The sequence below is a fragment of the Protopterus annectens genome, chromosome 2.part0 (assembly GCF_019279795.1).
Source record: "Protopterus annectens isolate FY-2018-M chromosome 2.part0, PAN1.0, whole genome shotgun sequence".
Lineage (NCBI taxonomy): Eukaryota > Metazoa > Chordata > Ceratodontiformes > Protopteridae > Protopterus > Protopterus annectens.
The window spans coordinates 1,633,265,405-1,633,290,651 of NC_056728.1; the positions used below are offsets into that span (position 1 = coordinate 1,633,265,405).

General features: G+C 41.1%; 1 protein-coding gene across 2 annotated transcripts in view; it reads left to right on the forward strand.

Moving 5' to 3' along the window:
- The window catches only part of CEP44 (centrosomal protein 44), a 744,696-nt gene extending 721,742 nt beyond the window's left edge, over positions 1–22,954 (forward strand). For both annotated transcript variants that reach the window (XM_044061707.1, XM_044061708.1), the window contains one exon: positions 22,617–22,954. In XM_044061707.1, the coding sequence (XP_043917642.1) occupies positions 22,617–22,662 (46 nt within the window). In that variant the 3' untranslated portion in view covers positions 22,663–22,954. The remainder of the gene's footprint in view (positions 1–22,616) is intronic.
- Positions 22,955–25,247: the final 2,293 nt, after the last annotated feature.

The window sequence follows — 25,247 nt, forward strand, 5'->3', positions numbered from 1 at the left end:
GAAGGATTCCATGGGCAAAGATCAGCTGGTTAAAGAGAAGAAGCTGGGGTAGTTCAAGCCATACAGAGACACACACACACACACACACATATATATATAAATATATATACGCACGCGTCTACTTTTGCTCTATCAAAATCACACATTAACGAAACCCAAATCGCAGAGACCACAAAACCAAAAGGGCAGTAGAGAGAAATGTCAGTGTACCAAGCACAGTTAAACAAACAACAGTCACCACTTCCAGGATCCTATACAACTACAGGTGTAGTGCTTTTCTTTTATTGTGTAAAGTATTACTGGGTATGCATGTTAAACAGCACTTGGAGCTTCATGATGTAGATCGCGGTACAGTGAGGATAAGTAAATTTACCCTTTTCCCCACTGTAGTGCGATTTTGGAGTTGGTGTATATAATTTGCAGGGGGTGTGGGAAGCACAGCCCCCACATGGGGGGTGCAGAGGTCCTTGCCCCCCTGCAAAAATGTGTATGAAGATTAATTTTTTTAATTTTGACTTTCGTTGATGTGTGCGTTAGTACAGTGACATTTTGCTGTACTGCACTTTCGTTTTTTTGGTCTCCACAATTTGGTTTTCAGTAATGTGAGGTTTTACTAAAGTAAAGTAGACCCACAGACACACACACACACACACACACACACACACACACGCACTATATATATATATATATATATATATATATATATATATATATATACACACACACACACACGCACACGCACACACACTCACACTCACACTCACACTCACGCACACTTTCCATCCACAACCTCCTTTTCCCATTTTGCACATGTCATCTAGAGCCAAGCTTTACATTGTGGGAAGGCTAGCCCTACTGCAGAATTTGAGCACTAATATTTAACTCCATCTCCCTCACCCTGACTCTCATAACCCATAAAGTATTGCAGCCATGACGTAAATCTAAAATATAACCGTCTGTTATTCAGAATTCATTAATATAGTTCCCTCCCCCAACACCAGATGCTCTGTTTAACACATTCTCCACCGCTATTTTATTACTAGTATATCTCTCGTCATTATTAATCTCACTTATTCATTAACCCCAGTGCCTTACATGCATTTCTATTGTATGTGTCTGTTCTTCCTGTGCTTCCTTGCTTATACTTATCCATCTCATTTCTTTACTTCACATACTGAACAATTTTCCTTTAAAATGTCCCTATCTTGTTCCTCGTTGATATTGCCTGGGACTGACATTTAGCTGTTACCTTTTTAAGCTCCTAGAAAGCACTTATAGAATCCTATGACACCATCACACATCTCCTTTCATTTAAAGTTCAGGCTAATTTTGCTAGTTAGCAGTGTCCATGAAATGATACAAGGGAAGGTCCCTCAATCTGACCCATTATGTTCACTGCTCCTTATAACATCCTAGCTGCTGCCAGGAGACACTAGTTCACTCACACGCGCAGCCCATACCTCTCAACTGTCCAGATGTTTGCAGAATGTCCATGTTTTAAGCTAATATATTTGGTCCATTAATCATTAAATTTGTAGTTCTCTGGCAAATCACTGGGAATGGGATTCATTAAATACTGACAGACATTTGAGTTTCAGACCTGATATCCTTCAGAAAATAGATGCTAAACAAAACCCTGCAACTCCTCTCAACTGTACAGATTTTCCCAGAATGTCCAGATTCTGGCCTCATTTTTTTGGTCTGTTTCTCATGAAATCGTGTTTTTTTTTTTTTTTTTTTTTTTGACAAATCACTGGGATGAGTTAAGGAGTAAAGTCAATAAATAATGACAATCATTTGAGTTTCAGACTTAATATCCTTCAGAAAATGTAACACAAATCCTGTTATTCTAGCAACTTTTGTAAGTTTTAAAGAAGTTGTGCGTCAGGGCTGGTAACTCTGCACGTAAAAATCTACTACCAAACATTAGCAGACCGGAGTTCCGCTGTGGCGACCCCTGGCCGGGATAAGCCGAAAGACACAACACAACAAAGAGCAATACTTAAACTTTGTCTCTATTTTGGGGCTTTTATCCCTCATTTTGTCCAGATTTCTTGCAACAAGAGTAAGAGTTTGAGAGCTATGAAACACTGTTAGTCTAATAATTTTCTAACTTTATCAGAGCAATATTTAAAATCCATCCCTATTTTGGTCGTTTGCTCCCCATTATTTGTGGCTTTCTGTTATATTTCTTCTGCCAAGAAGTTAGAGGTATGCACATAATTCTGCTTTAGCAAATGCATGCTAACCTTGTTATTCTAGCAATTTCCTAAGTTTATAAGAGCAATATTTAAGATCTGGCCCTAATTTTGGTCCTTTGTTCTCCCGTTATTTGTGGCAATGTCCATATTTGTTGTGCTAAGAGGTTGAAAGGTTCGTTACCCTCGTGACTGATGCTGCTGCCAGGGAAATGCACTCGCTCATCACAGTCTCAACTTCCTAAGTTTATAATAGCAATATTTAAAATCCGGACCATTTTTGGTCCTTAGTTCTCACATTATTTGTGGCTCTGTCCATATTTTTTATGCTAAGAGGTTCGGAAACCTCATCACTGATGCTGCTGCCAAGGAAAAGTACTCACTCTTCACACAGTCTCTCTCTCTCTCTCTCACACACACACACATGCTACCTTCTGCATTTACACCAGGATTCACTCATACACGCAGACAGCAACACACACACTTTTTACTGTTTTATTTATTTTTTACACTCACTAAACAGCAAAACCGCTGCTTAGCGAGTGTAAAATATTAGCTCACTTGATCTCCCTCTCACTGTCATACGCACATACACTCTCACACACAGACAAACACACATGCATTTTTATTTCACTTTTTTTCCCATCTTTTTATTTTACACTCGTTAAACAACTAAAGTGCTGCTTAACGAGCCTAAAATAACTCTTTCAGGGACACAGTCTGGGGAATGGCGGTTGATGAACGGTCTATCAGCATTTATTTGTTGGCTTAGTTATTTACTTTACACAGACTTTCATTTTTTACATAGAGACAGAGTAAGTCTATTGCTTCCTGCCTCTAATTCTAGGGCTTTTAAATGCTATGATAGTTCAGTATAGCACACAAAGAGCACAGGTTGAGGAGTAAATACAGCAAGTGGTTTGAAAATGAAATCAGAGATTACCAATAAATAAAATAATGCATCGGAGCAATTTCACATCAGATAATTTTCCTTTATTTTCTCTTGCAAAGGGGAGTATCTTCACTGTTGAACACTAGTGAATTACTTTTTACTAACGCATATTTACTTTTCTTAAAACAAATGAGTAGGAAATGTACTGGAACGAGTATGAGCACTGTTGGTTCTGGCAGGGGAGTGAAAACAGACCTGGAAGTGTCAGAAAGGAATCTAGAAATGCTGAGGTCAGGATTGTTAGAACGTCGTGAGTGATATCACAAAAAGGGAGGTGATTAGCTAAGTGAGCGACAGTGTTTCAGCTTCGGTCCGAGGCAGAAATGGGATTTTAGAAATGAGATAGTGCTCCTTTAAGATTCCTTCCTTTTGGATGTTATCTCTGTAGACATTATTCTCTCTTCCTCTACCCCAGGCCTTTCTAATATCTCTGGATCTCAAGGATGCATGTTCAAGCTTCAGTGCCAGATTCATCGACTTTCACTTAACCTGGGCCTTCATTGTCAAGCTCCAGCTCCAACTCAGGAGCTCTTTACAAGTGCCTCAGACAGTGGGTGGCGTGCCCCTGCATCCTTCTCAAGGTTCAGGGTCCCTGACCTCCTCATCAGAGGTCAGACCACATCACTATAAAGGAGATGAGGACTCTACTTCTGGCTCTTCAGGCTTTTCACTCTTTCATCCTGGGCCCCTCAAAGCTTTCACAAACAGTACCCCAGTGATGTGGTATATCAGCAAGCAAGGGTGCACAAGGTCCTATCTTCTTTGCAGACTAGGTCTTCAGGTCTAGGATCTAGCTGTCCATTATCAAGTGACTCTTCAGGCAGTTTACACTCCCTTGGAGTACACTGTAGAGGCACACAAGCTCAGAAATGGATACTTCACAGTTGTGTTCTTGGACATTGTCCATCAGTAGGGTATACCTCAGGTAATTGTTTGTGCCTCCACTCTAAACAGACAACGTCCTATATTCTCTTCCAGAATCCCAAGTCCTCTGGCTTGGAAAATGGATGCCGTGTCTCTTCCTTGGAAGTAGATGTTTCTGTACGCCTTCCCTCCCCATTCTGTCTTACCATGAGTCTTGCACAAAATCAGGCACAACTTTTCCAAAATCTGACTCCCTTTTGACCTAGACAGCATTGATTGGGGAAACTTGGCCAGGGGCAGTCACCACAAAATTACCTCACCAGTTGGATATTCTCACACAAGACAAGGGGTCTGTTAGCCATTCTCATTTGTCCACTCTTCAACTGACATTTGATCCCTTTCAGGCACCGCTTTTCTGAGGATGTGCTTTGGGTTCTGCAGAAGGCCAGGAAACCAACTACCAAGAAATCATATATGTCCATATGGAAATGATTTTTGGCCTAAGTTTGTTATCACAGGCTACATGTACTGTATAATGCATGATACTCTTGGTCAGATTGAAGGACTTAAAACTTTCACACTTAGAATGTGTTTATTCTTGAAAGTCATTATTTAATGGGCGTTATTTATGCTTAATTGTACAATAAAGGGCAATCAGCATTTCAAATTGTGCAAGGTGATTGGAGTGTTTCCCAAAACAAAGAATCTTTCACCTAAATTTTGTTGAGCAGTAGGGCTTTCTATTAGAATATGCTAAAAAAAGCTGTCTTGAAATATTTTAGGAGACTCAAAGCAAAATATGATTAAAAAAAATCAGGTCATTGTGCAAAACTTTGGACTGTTAAAAGGTATAGTTACAGGTATATTATACAGGAACACTTTAGTCTTACTTGTTAACTGTCCAGACTTTAGCAGAGCATCCTTAATTTTCCTAGCATGTTTGCCCTATCCTTGATAAACTTCTAAACTTTCTTGCAAACCACACATGATTCTGGTCATGCCAGATGTTAGAGTTTCACAAAAAAGGAATAAGAAGAAACAAGACAGAGAGTGAAAAAGAGGCAAGCTGCTACAGGAAAGCTGTCTTCTATGAATACTGTCTAACACTGCACTGATACACTGTGCAAGTATGGGGACATACATACCATTCACACGCACATTATGTCAATAAATAATGAAGAAAGCAGAAGGGCACTAAAGTAACGTTATACAAAGGCATCATCTGAAACAGGTGAACAATTTCTGAAATAGAGTCATTCTTTAAAAGCAATAACCCACTGCTGGGTGTGAATCACACAGGATTTACCCCTACCCAGTCAAGGATTATTGCTGAATTATAGTGCGGTAAAGTTGAGGTGTACCCAGAAACTGGTTACTAAAGTACGATGTTTCTGTTTGTTGTGAATTTCTTTCTTCCTTGTCTTCGTAATTATACTTTTTTGGAATGGCACCCGAAAAAGCTTTACTATTTTTGCTTTTTGGAGTCGAAAGTTTGACTTCCCATATCTGATGACCAAATGTTGATATAGTCACTGTGGTATTACATTTTTTGGGAAGGAGCTAATCTTAAACCTGACCTTGGAATATGTTTATAATTTCTTTCATTAGACAAAGTAGGTACCATGAAGTTTGCCTTTTAGTAGTCTGACTAAGATGTGGAATTTAAATGTCAAGTTCAGTCTTCCATATATTTTAGGGAAGGTTTTGGTGGCAGTTATCATTGGATACAGGGTTTTTATTTTTTAGAAAATGGCTGTAGATTTTTATTCTTCTACTGTTGGGTGTCACAAAATTCTTTACCAAGGTATGACCAGTTGAAGGTACTCTAAATTCTTATAGTGTAGTCTGGCTTTTGAGTTCCATGTTAAGTTTTGATTCTGTGTTTAATGGCAGTCTAACTAGAGTGCTTCATCTCATTGAGTGTTAGGAATGGGTACCTGGTAACTTAACTGGTGAGATTGCAGTTTTGCTTAAGCATTTTCCTTTAGTTTCTAATGGCGATGCACACTGGATATACACTTTGGTTAAGTATGTGCAAATGTGTTCAGCCTGTTGGAGTATCTGAAGGTCTGTACTGTACAGATGAGAGCTATTTGATATGGAGTGGAATTCCGCAGCAAGACTAGGGTTGTGAATGTTGGGATAGGAGATCTAGTTGGTGAATCAACCCAGATGGTCAGTTGTATTCCTTATGTTTCAACTGTATCTTTTTGGTTTTATAAATTGTGTTTTCCTATCTTTCCCTGTATGTAGGAGAGAGAACTTCTAGTGAAATTCCTTAATCATTGACCTTTGGCAACTTTGGTGCAGTGAGACAGGCAAGATGTACTTTTAGGGGCTATTGAATGAAAGATTTATCAAAGGCTGTGATGTGCCATACACTGTGACATCATCCTTAAAGCTTTTCCATCCAGAAATACAACAGTACACTGGTGGGTTTCTTCAGATGCAGTCCTTGTACTTCCTCAAGAATGAGAATGTGGAAGATATTTACATTCAGGGTGTTATGGGAGTGGACACCCCAGTGATTGATCTGTTCACCACATGGAAGAATGCAGCCTTCAGTCATTCTGTTTGAATCACCATGGCAAGGGAAATTTGACGGTAGATGTGTTTTCCCTCCAGGAGCAGGGAAGATTTCTTATATGCCTTGTCATCTTTCCTGCATATTGTATGCCTTCTATTAAAATTCAGGGAAAAAAAATAAAATACATCCTTGTTCCCCGGTAGTGACCATGAAGGGTGTGATTTTCACTCTACTTTCAGTGGCAGTATGTAAAATTATCCCACTACAGGCCAAGGAAGTCCCTCTCATTTAAGGTGACAGCTATGTTACCTTAGGGATCAGCTTTTCTTCTATATCTTCTGCTTCCATCACATCATCTGCTAGGAGTCTCAGAAAATATTTAGATTGCCAGATATTCTCTTGCCTGACAGTACTTTGCTGAGCAGAATACTTTCTGAGTATGTGTAGAGAAGTGCGTCTCACCCACCTTTAGGGTCCTCATTATTTCATGGTCAGGTAGCATGTTTTTGACATTTGCAGCCTTGCAGAGATTAGAACTGTGGCACAGCAATGACTGGTTAAACTGTTTCTTATGGGAGGTTTTACATCTTCACATATCTTTGAAGAACTGTTCTGCTTTTTAGGACTTTAAATTCACAATTGAGGGACTTGCTCATGTTTTATGCTAAATGGCATATGTGTGAGGCTGTGGAGCTCATCCCTTGAAGAATACTGTTCTTCTCTGATAAAATATTTTCAGCTCACAGAATCACTTAACTTTACATCTTATGTGTAGGGAAATGCATTTGATTTTACAAAAACATCAGTATCTCTTAGAAGTAACACACATTTTTTCCTGAGATTATTTCCAGAATTATTCCTTAAGTAATTCTGCAAGTTGCAGATGTGTATTCCGTTTCTTTTTGGAGGCAGGATCCAGGAAAAAAAGAAAGCTGTTCGTAGCTAAGATGCAGAACTGTACTTTGGCTGTCTGGCACGTTGTTCAAAAAGAAAACAAAATCTGCTCTGACACTGCAGAAACTGTAGCAAACCTTTTGCTATAAATGTAGCAAGCAGCTTGCTACAGCTAATATAGCACACATTAAGCAATTCTGTCATAACTGCAAATATAGTCTTACAGTATCTGCAATCATTTCTGAATTCTGCTGCTGCAGTGCTGCACAATCAGTATCTGCTGATCATGCTCCCTAACACCATACACCTAAGGCAAGCACCCCATTTGCCTAGCCCTAGTTATGTCTCTGCCAAGATGCGGACCATCAATTCAGGGTTTACAAGAAGAGAAGCATGAGTTCAGGGAAATGAACTCATTTTTGGTCTCTGATGAGATAGACTTTGCTAAATCAGAAAATCCTAAAATCAAATGAATACATCTGATTTCATGAAACTGTTTGAATGCCTTAGTGGCACACCCACAAAAAAGTCCCTAAACTCTCCCATTTCTGGAAGAGACTTTGCTCCTGCCTCCTTCTCTTAATATGCCATCCCTAGGGTCACAGTACTTTAGCTAGGTAATAGTTACAGAAGGTTTCAGGAAAGTGCACTTTGAAGCTTTTGATTTCAGGGTTTTGTGTAATGCAGCAATTAATCTCCTTTACTCCTTGTAAAGCGAAGGTTACATTCAATATTGCCACTAAGCACTGACAACCCACAGGTAATGCTTCTGTTAAATGCTTTTCTACCAGTGGAGTTAGTCAAGAAAGTTTGAGACTGATGAAGTCCAACGTGGACTAGCATCACACTTCTGTCCCTTTCTTCAGATATGCGTAACTCTTTATATGGGAAAGAAAGCAGAGGAGCTTTGGGTTATACCACTCATGGTGCCATTTGTCAAGAATGTTATCTTGGAAGCCTGAGACACTGCCACACTACTTTAGTGACCCCCAATAAAACAGACTCACTTTACTAGCCTTCTCATATGTGGAGTGAGTCACTCACCAAGACTTTTATGTGATAGTTTCAGGCCGGCATAAGTCCTAGAAACTGCCACCCTGACACATGACAGAGAGAAGCTTTATATAGTTAATGTAAGAGAGTGTATACTCTCCATTTCCAGACCTAGCCCGGATCCAAAGAAGAATTCTTCATGCACCCAAGAATACTTTCAAGCATCCCACACTCTTACTTCCTTCTGTATCAGCCAAGTTTTCAACAAAGCAAATATGCAGTCCTTGCCACAGCAGTTCCAACTGTCTGATGGGTGCAGTTCTTTGAGCTTGCAAATGCTTAGAGAACTGTTGCAAAAGACCAGTAAATCTTGAACACAGTTCATGGGTCCTCCTCATAAAGAGACCCAGTAAGAGACTAGTCTGTCTCAGTAAAAGATAGAAAGACCAGATACTATATTTTAAAGAAGTCATACACTGTGTCCTATGTCTGGAACACAGTTTGAGGTTTTACTCCCTTGGCTCTGAAGGGGATCAGATAGTTCCTGTCTATTCTAGATCTCAGTGACTTAAACCAGCACATCTGGTGCGTCTGGGACTGGATTGTATATTTTCAGTGAGTTATGCCTCTTCTGCTGAAGGGTACCTGGATGGTTTCACTTAACATGATGGACACCTTGTGGTACATAGCATACTATATGTCATCCATACAGGAATTTCCTTCAGTTTACTCTGGGTGGACATTATTTCCACTACAAAGTGTTGTCCATTGGAGTTGTCTTTAGCACTGAGTGCTATCACCTATGTGTTGGGTTATTGTGACAAAGTCATGCAGGAGAAGGACATCTATTTGTCTCTCTCCTGGATAGCTGTCTACTGGTAGCCAATTTCAAAGACTTTCTAGATGCATCCATGCAAAGTGTGTGCAAGGAGGGCTGCAATATCTTGGTGTTGACCATAAACTGGCATAAATCCTCTCTTATTCCTTCACAGAGGATAATATGTATAAGCACAGAGTTGGGCAGTAGTGAAATAAAATGTACCGGTTTCACTGAAAACAAGCCATATAAGAATGAGAATAACAGTGTAGAAAAAAAAGATGTTCTTCGTGTTTCACTGTTGCAGTCATCACACTTGGGTTATCTGCCTGCAGGTAGCCCTCAGTCGGCCAGAATACCAAAGTCTTGGGATTTCTGCGTCAGATGCTGTTGCCTCTTCCATGACTTCAGGTCGTCAGGGGTATAAAACATGCAGCCGACGCCATTACATCAGTCTTTTTTGCCAAGTAGGAGCCCAAAGCAGAAGCAGTTCGCAAGGGTCGGTCGGCCACTACCTGAAATTTTCATTTTTTTGAGTTTCAGACCTGAAGTTTTCTAAAGCGAAGTACCCCATTGGGGATTCTTTTTTCTTGTCTAACCGATGTCAAAAAAAATTAACAATTGTCTTGCCTGTGGAAAGCAAATACCTCACAGAGAGTTTCATTCTTACTGCATCACCTGTTTAGGCCCAGACCACGACGTCTCTTGCTGTCGGTTTTGTGCCTTGTTTAATGCCCTAACCATTCGTCGTTGGGCTATTTTTGTAGCTAAATTATTTCACTCTCGTTCTCTGTATTCCGAAATGGCTTCGGTAAGCCATCCCACTACCGATCTTCAGAAAAAGTGCAAAGACAAAGCGAGAGACAGACTGCATAGGTCAAAAACTGCCGACAGCCGTTCCGTTAAGCTAGTCGCCAGTCTGTCGGTACTCAGTGAGGTGCCTTTGCAGCCCCTGATGCCCGCTTCTGCAGATTCGCAGGTCTCTGCTGAGACCCATTCGAAGTCCAGTATGCCGCGAGATGCTTTTTCGACTATGAAACCTGCGGATGTCTCTACCTTGGATGAGTCCAGAGCCGCTGTGCAGGCAGTGGCTTCTGAGGGTGTATTCTGACCTATCGATATTCATATTAAACTGACAACTTCATTTTCAAAAAACTGGTCCTGTCCAGTCCCTCTCAGGCCTTCTCATTCCAAACCCAGGGGAAACAGACCACCAAGACTACAGTCTCAGGGTATGCAGAGATCTAAACAATGGAGCGTTTCCACCTCAAAACCAGGGAGTGGTAAGCCACCCCCTTTTGGAAAAAGTTCACAATGACTTTCCAATTATCCTTCCCAGCCATGCCCAAGTACTTGAGCCCCTAGGAGGAAAACTCGCCCTTCATGCAAAAAACTGGATGTCCATTACTCAGGACCGATGGGTTCTAAACATTGTATCCCAGGGATACAGATTCTACCTCCACTCACTGCCAACACCAAGCGAGTTGCCAGACCTTCCTCCAAACCAGTGGGCAGAGGCTCAAACACAAGTACTTTCCCTTCTCCATATCAGGGCTATTCAACCTGTTCCCGTAGAACAAAGTGGACAGGGTTTCTACTCCAGACTGTTACTGGTGCCCAGAAAAGAGAGCCCTTGGCGCCCTATCCTGGATCGATCAATTCTCAACACCTTTCTGGTGATCCCAACATTCAAAATACTTACACTGCAACAGCTCCTTCCTATGCTAGCCAAGGATGCCTAGCTAGTCACCTTAGACTTAAAAGAAGCTTATCTGCACATCCCCATAAGGGAGTCTTGCAGAAAATATCTATGTTTCAGGCCAGGCTCTATGCAGTATCAGTTCTGCGCACTTCCCTTTGGCTTATCTACTGCGCTCAGAGTATTCGCAAAATGCCTGGCTCCAGCCATTGCATACTGCAGGCAGAGAAGTATTCAAATCTATCCATACTTGGACGATTGCCCAATTCAGGCGGACAGTCAGGAATTGCTACTTCAGCACCTGGCATTTGTAAAAAGACTTCTAATGTCACTGGGATACACCATCAATGAAAAGAAATCATAACTGGTGCCCAGCCAACAAATTGTATTCCTGGGAGCAAGCTTGAACACAACTTCCTAGATGGCATTCATCTCTCCAGAAAAGCAGGTCCATTTGACAAACTATTTCAAAGTAATGGCCAACAAAACCCAGCTGTCTGCAAGGAAAATACTTCAAGCCCTAGGGTTCATGGCCTCATTAATTCTGCTAATTCTATATGCAAGACTGCATATGAGGAAACTTCAGTGGTACTTAAAAAGTCTCTGGTGTCAACATTCTCAGGACCTGGAAACAGTGATTCCTATCATACCTTGTCTAAGGGCAGTGTTCCTTTGGTGGGCAGAAGCATGCAACCACAACAAGGGACTTCCTTTCACTCAACCTCTCACCACCCAAACCCTGACAACAGACACATCAGACTATGCATATGGGGCTCACATGGCAGGCAAATGCATTCAAGGCAAATTGAGCCCAGAACAAATTACCCTGCATTTCAATCAAAAAGAGATGCTAGCTGTACAGAATGCTCTGACCGTCTTCAAATACCTTATCCTTCAAGGACAGCTCCTGATAAAGACAGAAGACAGCACCACAGTTATCTGGTACATAAACAAGCAGGGCGGAACTCATTCTTACCCACTCTGCAGGTTAGCCATGGCTCTGTGGAACACAGCTTTGAGCATCCAGGTGCACCTACAAGCTCAATTCCTGCCAGGCAAGCAAAATTCACTGGTAAACGACTTAAGCAGAAATCTACTGGACCCTCACGAGTGGAAACTGGAACCCAACTCATTCAAACTTCTAACCCAGAGGTGGGAACACCGGAGGTGGACCTTTTTGTCTCCCCCCAAAACCACCAATTGAGCAAATTTTCTGCACCAGGAACCCTCACAGCAGAGCATGGAAGGTGGACACCCTATCCTTTACATAGGAAAACCTCTCAGTTTATGAATTTCCTACTCTGCCCGTCCTCTCAAAAGTACTACTCAAGATCAAACAGGACAGGCCAAGGGCAATCCTTATTGCACCAGACTGGCCACGCCAGCACTGGCACCACTCCTACGCAGTCTGACAGCAGTGCCACCTTGGCACCTACATCAGACACTTTCCCTGCTGTCTCAGCAGGAGAGACAGATTTTGCATCCACAGCTGCAAACCCTAAACCTTGCAGCCTGGCTTATCCTCTGAATAGATGTCATCCTTGAGGCCAAAAGACCTAGTACTAAGAAATCCTATGCTGAAAAGTGAAAAAGATATTGTTCTTGGAGTCAGTCTCAAAGAAAGGACACAGCTGTGCCCAACTTACCTCAAATCCTTGATTACCTAGCAGAGCTGTTCCCCAGAGGCCTATCCTTCTCATCCATTAAGATTCATGCCTGTGCCATCTCAGCTCATTATAATACTGAGCCTCCTCTTTTTTCTCACCCTCTCATCAAATTGTTCCTGAGAGGAGCTAACAATTTAAGGCCCCCTAGGAGAGCTCCCACCCTGGCCTGGGACCTTAACTTTGTCCTGGAGAAGCTCACACTTCCCCCTTTTGAACCTGCTGCTTCAACAGAGTTAAAATTCCTCTCTTGGAAAACAGCCTTACTTCTAGCTATTACTTCAGCAAGAAGAGTGTCTGAGTTACAGGCGCTAATGGCGGTGGAGTCCTTCATTATTTTCCATGCTGACACGGTTCCCTCAGGACTAACCCTTCCTTTTTGCCCAAGGTGGTATCCAGTGTGGCTTTAAACCAATCCATCCATTCATTTGCCAACCTTTTTCTCTAATCCTCAGAATAAAGGGGAAAGGTCCTGCACTCCTTGGACGTGCACAGACAGCTCAGGTTTTACCTTGACAGGACCAAGCCTTTCAGAAAATCTGACCAGCTGCTAGTCAGCTTTGCTACAGGGGCAGATGGCAAGGGCATTTCGAAGCAAAACATTTCCAAATGGATAGCACACTGCATCCATTTCTTCTACAAGCGCCATGGAAAACCTACCCCTCTGGGGATCAGAACTTATTCCACTAGAGCTACTTCAACCTCTACAGCATTTCACAGGGGAGTCCCTACCCAGGGACATCCTGGAAGCTGCAACCTGGAGTTCTGTACACACCTTCACCAGGCATTACCACTTATCTATTTTTTCTAACTCCAGAGCTGGATTTGCTACCGCAGTCTTACAAGGCCTACTAGCCAGCCCTAACACTTCTTGACTGCCTTCACCCATCTTCAGCTTTGGGAATAAACTCAAGTGTGATGACTGCAACAGTGAAACACGAAGAACATAGTACAGTTGTCTACACTTACCATAAATGTAGATGTTCGGGTGTATTCACTGTTGTAGTCCTGGTTTCCCTCCCTCCAGCCCCCTGTCTTTCTCTATCCTTTCTACCTATCCTCTTTATGGCCATCTTTTATGGCAGGGGTATTTACTTTTTACTGGAGGTGTTCCATGTAATGGCATTGGCTGCATGTTTTATACCCGTGACGACCTGACGTCATGGAAGAGGCGACAGCATCCAACACAGAAATCCCAAGACTCTGGTATTCAGGCCGACTGAGGGCTACCTGCAGGCAGATAACCCAAGTGTGATGACTGCAACCATGAATACACTTGAACATCTACATTTATGGTTAAGTGTACACAACTGTACTGTCTTGTTACCAGGCAGAACTGTTCAAATCAAACACTTTAATTAAAAAACTAAAATCCAAGCTTTGGAGTTTTTGGCATTACACACCAGCCTTCTTGTGGGCCCCTTCATATCTGGCAGCCAGAGTTGTTCAAGTACTGTTGACTGATGCTTTGCCTGAATAGATGGCCCAGACTGGCTTTCACACTGTCCAAGGGGTATGGTCCTTTCCGCAGAAGTTTCACCTCAAACAGTAAGGCTATGGGCAGGCTTTCTGACCCTTCCAGTTTTGGAGATCAAACTGCTTCTAGGAAATCTCTTTATTCATACAGTAGTCCTATGTGTGTTTCTAAACAGGCAAGAGGGCCAAAAGTTGTATCCCTTGTGCAGAGAGGCAGTATGTGTCTTGCAGTAATCCATAGACAGGAGGCCTCACTGTCAGCACTTCTTTACTTCATTCTGGGATGTGGGCTGAGACACATTCCTATCATCCTCTCCTGGAGATGTGAATTTAATGTGTGTCTTTTGCAAGTCTTACTGATATAGGGTACTGTAGAGATAAACTTGTTTTGAAGTTGGGAGAATTCAGTCCTTTCCTTGTTCTGTTCATTGCAGTGGTACATGGGAGTGATGACAGTGGGCACTTCCTCCATCAAAGTTCAGGACAGATTTTTGTATTCCTTACCACCATTCCATGTCTCATCACATAATTCAGGAAAGAAGGATCAGAACTCATTTACTTCACCCCCCCCCCCCATCTGTCGAATTTCAGTGGGTATAAAAAGTGTACACACCTATGTTAAAATGCCAGGTTTTTGTGATATAAAAATGAGACCACAATAAATCATATCAAAACTTTTCCCACCTTTAACATGACCTATAACCTGTACAATTCGATTGAAAAACAAACAAATCTGTTAGGGGAAACAAATATAAAAAATAAAAAAGTACAATAAGCTGGTTGCATAAGTGTGCACAGCCTTAAACTAATACTTTGTTGAAGCACCATTTTGATTTAATTACAGCATTCAGTCTTCTTGGGTACACACATGCTATCAATTAAAGAGACGCTGATTAAACCTAAATACAGTTCAGCTGTCCTAGTAGGATTTTCCTGACATTTACTCAGTTGTCTGTTACAGTAAAAGCCATGGTTTGCAGAGAGCTTACAAAGCATCAAAGGGATCTCATTGTTGAAAGGTATCAGTCAGGAGAAGGGTACAAAAAAAATTCCACAGCATTGGATATACCATAGAACAAAGTGAAGACAGTCATCAAAAAGTGGAGAAAATATGGGACAACAGTGACATTGCAAGTAATTGGATGTCCCTCCAAAATTGATGAAAAGACACAATGAAAACTTGTCAGAGAGGCTGCCAAGAGACCTACAGCAACACTGAAGGAGCAGCAGGAATTTCTGGCAAGTACTGGTTGTGTACTACATGTGAGAACAATCTCCCGTATTCTCCATATATCAGGACTATGGGGTAGGGTTGCAAGACGGAAGCCTTTTCTTACAGAGAAGAACATCCAGGCCCAGCAAAAATTTGCAAAATAATACATCAAGTCTCCCAAAAGAATGTGGGAAAATATGTTATGGTCTGATGAGATCAAAGTTTAACTTTTTGGCCACAATTCCAAAAGGTATGTTTGGTGCAAAAACAACACTTTGCATCACCAAAAGAACACCATCCCCACGGTAAAGCATGGTGGTGACAGTATCATGCTTTGGGGTTGCTTTTCTTCAACTGGAACTGGGACTTTAGTCAAGGAGGAGGGAATTATGAACAGTTCCAAATACCGGTTACCTTTGGCCCAAAGCCTTCAAGTGTCTGCTAGAAAGCTGAAGATGAAGAGGAATTTCACCTTTCAACATGACAGTGACCCCAAGCATACATCCAAATTAAAATAATGGCTTCACTCGAAGAAAATTAAAGTTTTGGAATGGCCCAGCCAGAGCCCAGACCTAAATCCAATAGAAAATCTGTGAGGTGACCTGAAGAGGGCTGTGCACAGGAGATGCCTTCGCAATCTGACAAATTTAGAGTGCTTTTGCAAGGAAGAGTGGGCAAGTATTGCCATGCCAAGATGTGCCATGCTGATAGACTCCTACCCAAGAAGACTGAATGCTGTAATTAAATGAAAAGATGCTTCAACAAAGTATTAGTTTAAGGGTGTGCACACTTATGTAGCCATCTTACTGTACGTTTTTATTTGTTATATTTTTTCTCCTGACAGATTTGTTTGTTTTACAAATGAAATGTACAGGTTATTGGACACATTAAAGGTAGGAAAAGTTTGGAAATTATTTATTGTGGTCTCATTTTTTTATATCACAAGAACCTGGCATTTTAAAAGGGGTGTGGACACTTTTTATATCCACTGTAGGTATGGTTTCATGTATTTGGTATTCCAGAAAACTCTCCTAGAGCTAACCAAGGGTGCCACTATAGTTGGGGTGGCATCCAACTTCTCTTCAAGCCCAGCTCCTGATGCATACTTCTTGATCTTGTTAGATCTTCCTGTTGAAGTCTCAGATGTTATGGAAGTTGCTGCCAAGCCTTCTAGTTGGCAAGTCTTTGTCAAATCTTAGAGCTGGCAGGTTTCTCCCTCTAAGTGGAAATGGATCTCATATTTGGTAGTACCTTATTTTGCTCGATCTGATCAGCTTGCAGATGAACCTGACGTACATCTGAGTCCTTTATGACTTAGGCTTCAGTTATTCCATGGTTAAGATGCATGTGTTTGCTGTTTCTGCCTTCATGGTCTTTTGAAGGACAAAATCGTGACCCAGCGCTCTGTGGTCTAACAGTTCCTTAAAGGAGTTCTGTATCTACTTCCTGTACTAATGAAGCTCTCAACTCCTTGGAATGTAAACTTCACTATTGTTAGGCTCATCTGTCTTGACATTTGAATCCAGTGATGCATCAGTGCTGAAGTTCTGCTCTTGGAAAGTACTTTTTTCTGATGACCAGCACCTCTGCTCACAGAAGCTTGGAGCTTCAGGTCTTCACTTTTTGGGAATCATATCTGCTCTTTCACAGAGATTGTGTCCCTCAAGACTGACTTTTCTTCCCAAAAGTAGTTTCTTAATTATGCCCAAACAAGTTCAGACATCTTATTCTTTTATATCACTAGGGCAGAAGGAGGGGTAACAGCCCTTCACACTCTGGGCATGCACTGTTACCTGAAGTTTAGCTGAAGTGGTTGTATGAGTTTAGAATGGCAGAATAGTTGTTCATCTCCTTTGTTTCAGGGAGTGAAAGGCAAGTAGATTGCCACTTCTTTTGCCATCAGATAACCAGTAGTCCACTTACAAACAGTAGTCAGAAGCTTTGGCACTGCAGGAGTGACTGTCTCCAATGTTTATTTCAGGAATGTGTTTATTATAGACACTGTCATTTGGGTTTTCTAGCCTATAAGGCCCTTCAATGGTTTACATCCCACCTCAGTGGGAGGCAGCAAGCTGTTCTCTGGCAGAACAAGCTCTCCAACCCATTACCAAATACCCTTGGAGTAACACAAGGCTCCGTACTAGGGCCCCTACTGTTTTCCATCTTTATTAATGACCTACATACTGTCGTCCCAAATGTCACCTGTATTCAATACGCTGATGACTCCACCCTGGTTTGCTCAGCTACATCTCCCTCAGACTTGGTCTGCTACACAGTCCACATTTAATACTGTGGAAAACTGTCTCTCTGATCGTCGATTGTTATTAAACCCAAAAAAAAACTAAAATGTTACTATTCTCAACAACACATAGGTCTACTGCTTTTACCTTCACCATAAATGCAAAAGATGGCACAATAATCTCCCATGACCCCTCTACAAAACTATTAGGTGTCATCATTGACAACAACCTAAAATTTGACCTACAAGTAAATCAAACTATCAAGACCATCAATACAAAACTTGGGTCACTGTATAAAATAAAAGCCTCCACTAACCAGTTTAAAATCAAACACTGGCACTAAACTGGCTTTGCCAATGTAATAAGCCTGACTAACTCTAATTAAGAATGTTGAATAAACTAGTAATCTAGTTACTGTCTATTTTTCCCCTGGCTGTAAACAGGGGTAACTTTTAACCTTGAAATTGTCTATTCATGATTGTCTATGTATACTTTGTAAATATCTCTATATTGTTTCTATTCTATCTGTTTACCTGCAGATTTTATTTTGTAATGATTTTTTATTGTATCTGTTTATCTTGGAGCTTTTCTCCCCAGGCCTCCTCTGAAAATGGACATGTATCCAGTCGGACTATCCCGGTCAACAAATGTAAAATAAATAAATAAAATAAATAATAAATTTCTGTGCTCACTTTCACAAAACACTGCTGTTGGACTTTGATTTTCCTTACTTCACAATTCAGGAATTGGTCTTCTGAAACTTGGTCCTGGGGGGTTCCCAGTGTTAAACACAGTCGATACATTCTTACCATGTCTGTTGATGTATAAAACGATTCTCCTTAATGTGTCATAATTACCCCTATTTATCCCCATGATTGTAGGCAGCCTCTCCATCCTCAGCTTTTGGAGCTCCTTGTAAATCCAGTGAAAAATTATACTTGTATATTATTTGTTTCATCGGGAATGTCAGAGCTTCATTACTAGTTCTTGATTTTCATGATGAGAAGTGTTTGCTAGTTACTGTGGATGAATTGCACTTGTATAGGCAGTGCATGATGACACGGCATGCACCACATCAAGATCTTGCACTCCCCAAGCACAGTATGTTATAAAAAAAGTTCAAATATTGCCTGATGGAGAGATTCAACCCAGTCATAGCATCCAGGAAGAAAGATACCTTAGCGTATCAAAGAATACTGAAAGAATATATGTGTTGTGATAAGAGCTCAAGCCCTCACACATATGCTTCTAATACTGCTGTGAAATGAAATCCACATCAGCAAGGGACAGGGAGACTGCAGACATTACAGTCTTCTAACAGATGTACAAATTGTATCTGTGTTTAGAGAATGTTACTGCAGTTCAACAGTTTTCCAGTTACCCCTTTTAAACCCTGGATTGTACATTTCTTTAGCTGCTTATTATTGTTAGGACAATCAAGCAAGTGACGGTTTAAATTACTAGTTAGAATAATCACTAGTATAGAAGGGAAGTGGACAATGCAGTACACTAATACATCTATAATTCCTTTTACATTTAAATCATAAATCAAAAAGGCCTTTTAGTGATGAATTATGATAACAGAAACAATGATACATTAATGGTACAATTGTTCTGGAGACGAAATTATTGTATTAGGAAAACATGGTAAATATTTAGTTTTTTGTGTAACAGTAGGCTCTCTTCTAAATCAGAATCTTTCAAGTCGCCTGTATAAAACCCTGGCTAAGTCCGTGGTAGTTTTCCTTGTGTTTGTATAATTTCTATCTCTTGTAGCCCTGGCTAGCTTGCTTTGCTTAGCAAGCCTTGACTAATCTCATAATAAACACCCTATACTATGCTTTGTGAAAAGCCTTGGAGCTTAAAAAGCCTCTATATAAACTTCTTCCAAAAAAATTAAAAGCACTAAATTCTCTCTAAAAGCAATTAACTCCTTTCTAACTTGGTCCTCTTTCCTCACTAATAAGAATTAAAATTACACTACTACTGTGCATCCAAGCACCTGCCTAATCCATTTCCCCTCCCTCTCTTCCCCCCATTGAATTCCATCACATGTGAGAGAATTGTCAATACTAATGTAGCTAGACAACCCTCTCCTCCTCTCAACAAATTCCAACACATGTGAGAGATGCAACCATATAATGTAACTGATGCAAAGCTCTCTCCTCCCAATGCTCTCCATCCAACCAACAACATAAAAACACAAGAAAACATGCCCAGCTCTCTCTAACCAAATCAGTCTCAGGCAGGCAGACGACCAAGGCAGAGGAACAAAAACCACACAACACAGTCACAACAAAGACACAAAACGACACACAAAAGCACACAAAAGCACAAACAACACAAAACATAAATCTAAAAAAAAAATAAAAACAACAGCAAGCAAATATGACTCTACACCCAGGCCACACAACCACCAAAGCTAACACACACACAACACACAACACATAGCCCGTGAACAACAGTCATCACAGAGCACAAACAACACACCCACCAGGCACAACAAGGATAATAGGTCAAGGGTGACACAAGCATCAGGTGTCCCAGGGCTGCCTGCATAGTGGTCAAGCTCACAAGCCGGTGCCCTGAGACTAGCTAGGATCCATGTGAGAAGCACTCCAGGTGGTCAAGGCTGATACAAATAAATTGACAAGAAAGACCACATGCAGGCATGGAACATGAGAGGCACGAACCCTGACCTGAATGAATGAGATAGAGGCACATTCAAGATGTAATCATGCCACAATATGAAGACAAGATGATCAGTTTGGAGATTGGTCTTACAAGAATGATGCATGAATGGGGGGACATGACTGTCGACTTGGGGCTTTTGGCAAATTGCATATGCAAGTGCTTTTGCTGGGACTAATGCAATAAGGCTCCCAACCTGGGGCAAGAACCTTTGCTCAAGGGTACCCCCCTGCCACCTTTTAAGGGATGATCACCTAATAGCAAAGCATATAGAGCACGGCCCATGAAGTCTAAAGTCAATTTTCAGAAAAGACAAAAGTCAAAACTCAAGAATAAAGGAGACAAAAACTAGAGCAATACAGAGAAACGCTAGAACTCTAAACCTCCAGACCTTGGTTCAGGACTCCGAACGCACCTTAGCCAATGGTTAAACGAACCACGAAACTTGGCAGAAGACTGGGTTATACACCCGACTACCCGAGGGAGTAGAATTATTCATCAAAAGAGCGACCCATCAGCCAGATACTGTGCAAAAGCACCAACATCAGAAACTGCCTTCCAGTTTATAGCCTGAGACTATCCATGCCCAAAACCCAGAAACTATCCCGACCCCCCCCTCAGAAAAAAAACTGGATTCGAACCCCTCCTCCTGAACCCTTATACATACTCCAAACACCAGGAAAACACCATTTTCCGCAGAAACACCATAAAATAAGAAGCACATAGCTCCAACAATTCTTACAAAAATATTCAAATGCCATAAACTAACTTGTTACCAACTCACCAAGGTACACCAGAACACATACCTTCAATGCTATGGGAAAACATGTTGCCTCTCCAGACCATGCCGGAATCTGTACTGAAATCCATCACCAGTGATCAAACCTCTATGACTGGATATTCACATCCCGACCCATCTGACCCAGAGAAAAACCAGTGAAACTTCTCTAAAAAAAAACATTTTCACACTCCTCAACCCCGAGGTGGAAGAAAACCACGGTAGAAAAAAAACCAGTGGCCCAGAACCTCTGGACGCTGCCCATAAATACATATTCAGGACATCAATGGATCATCTGGATCAATGCATGCCAAATAAAACCATAAATCCAATAAGACAGGCAGACTGACCTGTCTGGTGGACCAACCATAGGAAAACCATACACAAAGAGAGGAGGAAGGATAGAATGATAGAGCAAATAGAGCAAAAACCAAAAAAGGAGGGAAGGCAAAAACAAAATTATTAAAAAAAAAAAATCTCAAGGCCAAAGAAGGAGAAAAGGTATTACTAAAAAAAAAACACACATTAAAGATAATCACGAGGCTTTGTGTTTTAGTTATGTTAGGAACCTGGGTGGAATTGAAAGTATATCAAAAGGCAAAAAAAAAAAAATAAAAAATACACTGCCAACACAGACATTGAGCTGACAGGTTTGGCGTCAAACCCCTCCCCCTTCAAAGGGCAAACCACTATTGCCATTATATCCCCAGCAGAGTGCTGCTGACATCTCAGAGGTACCACCTCTGGGGCTCTCAAGCAAAAAACAGCACATGGGCCCTGGGGACTGCGATGTCCCCGGGCTCTGCCTCTACATGAACAGAAGAAAGAGCTAAACCTAAAAATAAACTGTTCAATCTCAGCCAGCCTTACTACAGATACCCAACCCCCAAGGCGGCACAGCAACAACAGTCCCCCTCTCCACAAAGGTGGTGCCTCAACATGGTTAGAAAATATTTTTATATAGCCCACCTAATCATGAAGGGATTCACATCATAGATTAGGAGAGATCATCGTGCCTCTTTACTCATCCCTCATCAGGCCCATACCGGTTAAAGAAACCCCAGCTCTCTCAGTGGCATACCGCCTGCTCAGAGGTGACCTTCAGCACTGAAATAAATAGGACATGCTGGAGGGACAGATTCATAACCCACTGGAAAAATCAAAATCCCATCCCAGGCAGAGTCCCTCACTGACTCTCTTCAAGAGGAATTGGAATCTTGATGTGGGAGGAGATCATAGGATTTACCCAATTATCACTTCTGTGTCACTGTTAGACAGAGGCTGAGTATATAACTCGAAAAAAAAAGGGCATAGCAAAAATAATTTAAAATGGGTGGTGGCAAGCAAATACTCTGCTGGCTAGGCTTATAAATGCCCTAGGGCAGATAGCCTAGTATGAACCTATGAACCTATGAACCTATATGTTATGAACACTTTGAAGCCATACTTACAGTATGCAGTTGGTCATATTCGAGAATGTAGAGCATTTTTGTATATGTTTAGAACTTGCCATATGGGAAGTCATAACATTTAACTGAAGCATGTAAAACACAGAAAGTACCACTTGTTTGGATTTTAACAATTTCTTTGTTCTCGATTTTGTTTTCTAGGATGACAGAAACTGAAGACCTGCTAAAATGTGCCGACAATTGTTAAAAATGCCTCTACAAACCCATTATTTTATAAAACATGCACAGTTTTAAAATTATATTGATTTATTTTTGTATTTAAATTTTAAATATAAAATTCAAATTTTATATATGTTTTTAAAGTAATAAATACATTTTGATATTTGTTTATAGATTTTATTTTATTTTGCAGATAACATTTTACTGAATTACTGTGACAGTTGATGCATGCAGAGATTATTAAATACTACCACAAAATAAAATTACCTTTTTATACAGTTATGCTGCTGTTGCAAGTTATATTCCTATAGTTCAGCAGGCACATAGAGGGACTTGTTATTTTTAAAACATAATGTTTTCAGTATGATCATTAAAAGATGTTATTAATTCCCACAAGTGACAAACATAAAAATGATAACTCATTAAACAGTATACCACTAACCATCTTTGAAAAGTGTATGCTGATAATGCCTACTGTTGCATTATTTTTGCTCCATATCTTCAGTGGTCTTTTTCTCAGAATACTTTTTTTACCATAATCTAATTACATTTTTTAGCAGAATAGTACTTGGACAGTTAGCTATAAAATTATATTAGATTGTGCTCCTAGCTTCAGTGGCATTTAAAGAGATTTGTTTTTACCTTTAGTGAGAAAAGGAGAGATACATATTAAATTTAAATGACAAAATGGTAATTTTGTGGACTGAATTCCAAAAGCTATTTATGGACAGTACAGCACGCTAAAGGAAGACCTCAGCGCACCAGCTGCAAATTATATTTTTGAAGACATGCTAAAAGCAGTTCTAATAGCTATTCAACGTAGGATAATTACGGATTCCACTCAACCCATCTGATTCCAAAATACATCACAGTTTCTAATGCAACTTAATGGTGACAAAATGCAACACTGACTCTAGTTACGAAATACTTGGTGTATGATGTTCTTCGTGTTTCACTGTTGCAGTCATCACATTTGGGTTATCTGCGTGCAGTAGCCCTCAGTCAGCCTGATTAACAAAGTCTTGGGTCCTGCGTCGGATGCTGTCCCTTCTTCCATGACGTCAGGTCGTCAGGGGTATAAAACATGCAGCCGACGCCATTACATCAGTCTTTCTTGCCGTGCGGTGCCCGAAGCAGAAACAGTAGCTGTTCGCAAGTGCCGGTCGGCCGACATATTTCGGTTCTCGGTTCAATTATCCAGAAATGCCATAAGTAAGCCATCCAAATTCCCGAATTCTGAAAAAACGCAAAGATAAAAACAGAGACAGGCCGCCTAGGTCCAAAGCTGCCGACGACGCTTCTCCTAAGCCAGTTGCCAGTTCGCCGGTACTCAGTAAGGCTCTTTCGCAGCCCCTGATACCCGCTACTTCTGATTCGCAGGCCTCTACTGAGACCCATATGCCGCGAGATGCTTCATCTGTGGAACCTGCGGATGTCTCTACCTTGGAAGGGTCCAGAGCCGCTGTGCAGGCACCGGCTTCTGAGGGTGTATTCAGACCTACAGACTTCCATATTAAACTGTCACCTCCGTCTTCTTTAAGGCCTAAATCTCGAACCATGCCTAGAAAACCGATGCCCAGGGTGCATGCTCAGGCCTCTATGCCTAAAAAACAAATGATAAGAATGGCTGAAGATCTTATAACTTTAATCAGGGAAAGCCAACCACCCTCTTCTAAGAGACCTAGGACTGAAATTGTTTATGAATCTTCTGACCAGGATTCTAATTTTTCTGATTCTTCTGATGATCTGGATTTACCCTTATCTACTTATGAGGATTCTGATGCAGAGGACTCTATTCCCTTTGCTTCTCCTCCAGAGGATTTTTCTTTTGGTGAAACCTTGCACACTCTAAGGGAGCATTTCCACTGGGAAAGCCAGGATTTTTCTGATTCGAAAAAGAGGCTTAGGGACTTCTTACTCCTACCTCAACATAGGCCTTTAGCTATACCTCCTGTACTAGACATTGTTGATGATGCATTTTTGAAATCTAGTTTGGCCCCTGATTCTTTGCCTCCTGCTCCCAGAAAACCTGACAGATATTACAGGGTTCCTTATTCTCAAAAGTTCCTTTTTAAAAATCCTATTGTGGCTCCAGAGACTATTTCACAGGGAACCAAGGGCATTAGGGCCTGTACTGCCAAAAACCCTACCCCTTCTAAGAGACTCCAGGGTGCTGGATAGATGGGGTAAGAAGGTTTACACTTCTGCAACCTTGGCCTTTAGGGCCTTAAACTGTCAGTTTCATATGTTAAAGTATCAACAACATATTACTGGATTGCTTAAATAGGAAATTATGTTGATTCCTGACTGTGCTGAAAATAAGGAATTACAGGATTTAATGCATTCTGCTGAACAGGCTAGAAACCATATTTTGCAATGTGGGTTTGATTCTTTAGAGGCCTCTTGCAGGACTGCTGTCACTGGGTCTGTACTCAGAAGGCATGCTTGGTTTAAGGAGCAATCTTTGCCTGATCATGTTAAAGCTAAATTGTTGGATGTTCCCTTAAATCAGGACCACCTGTTTGGCAACAAAGCTGAGGAAGTTCTTAAAAAGATGGAAGATAAAGCTAAATCTATGCAAACTGTTATTGATTTCTTACAAGTTCAGCCTCC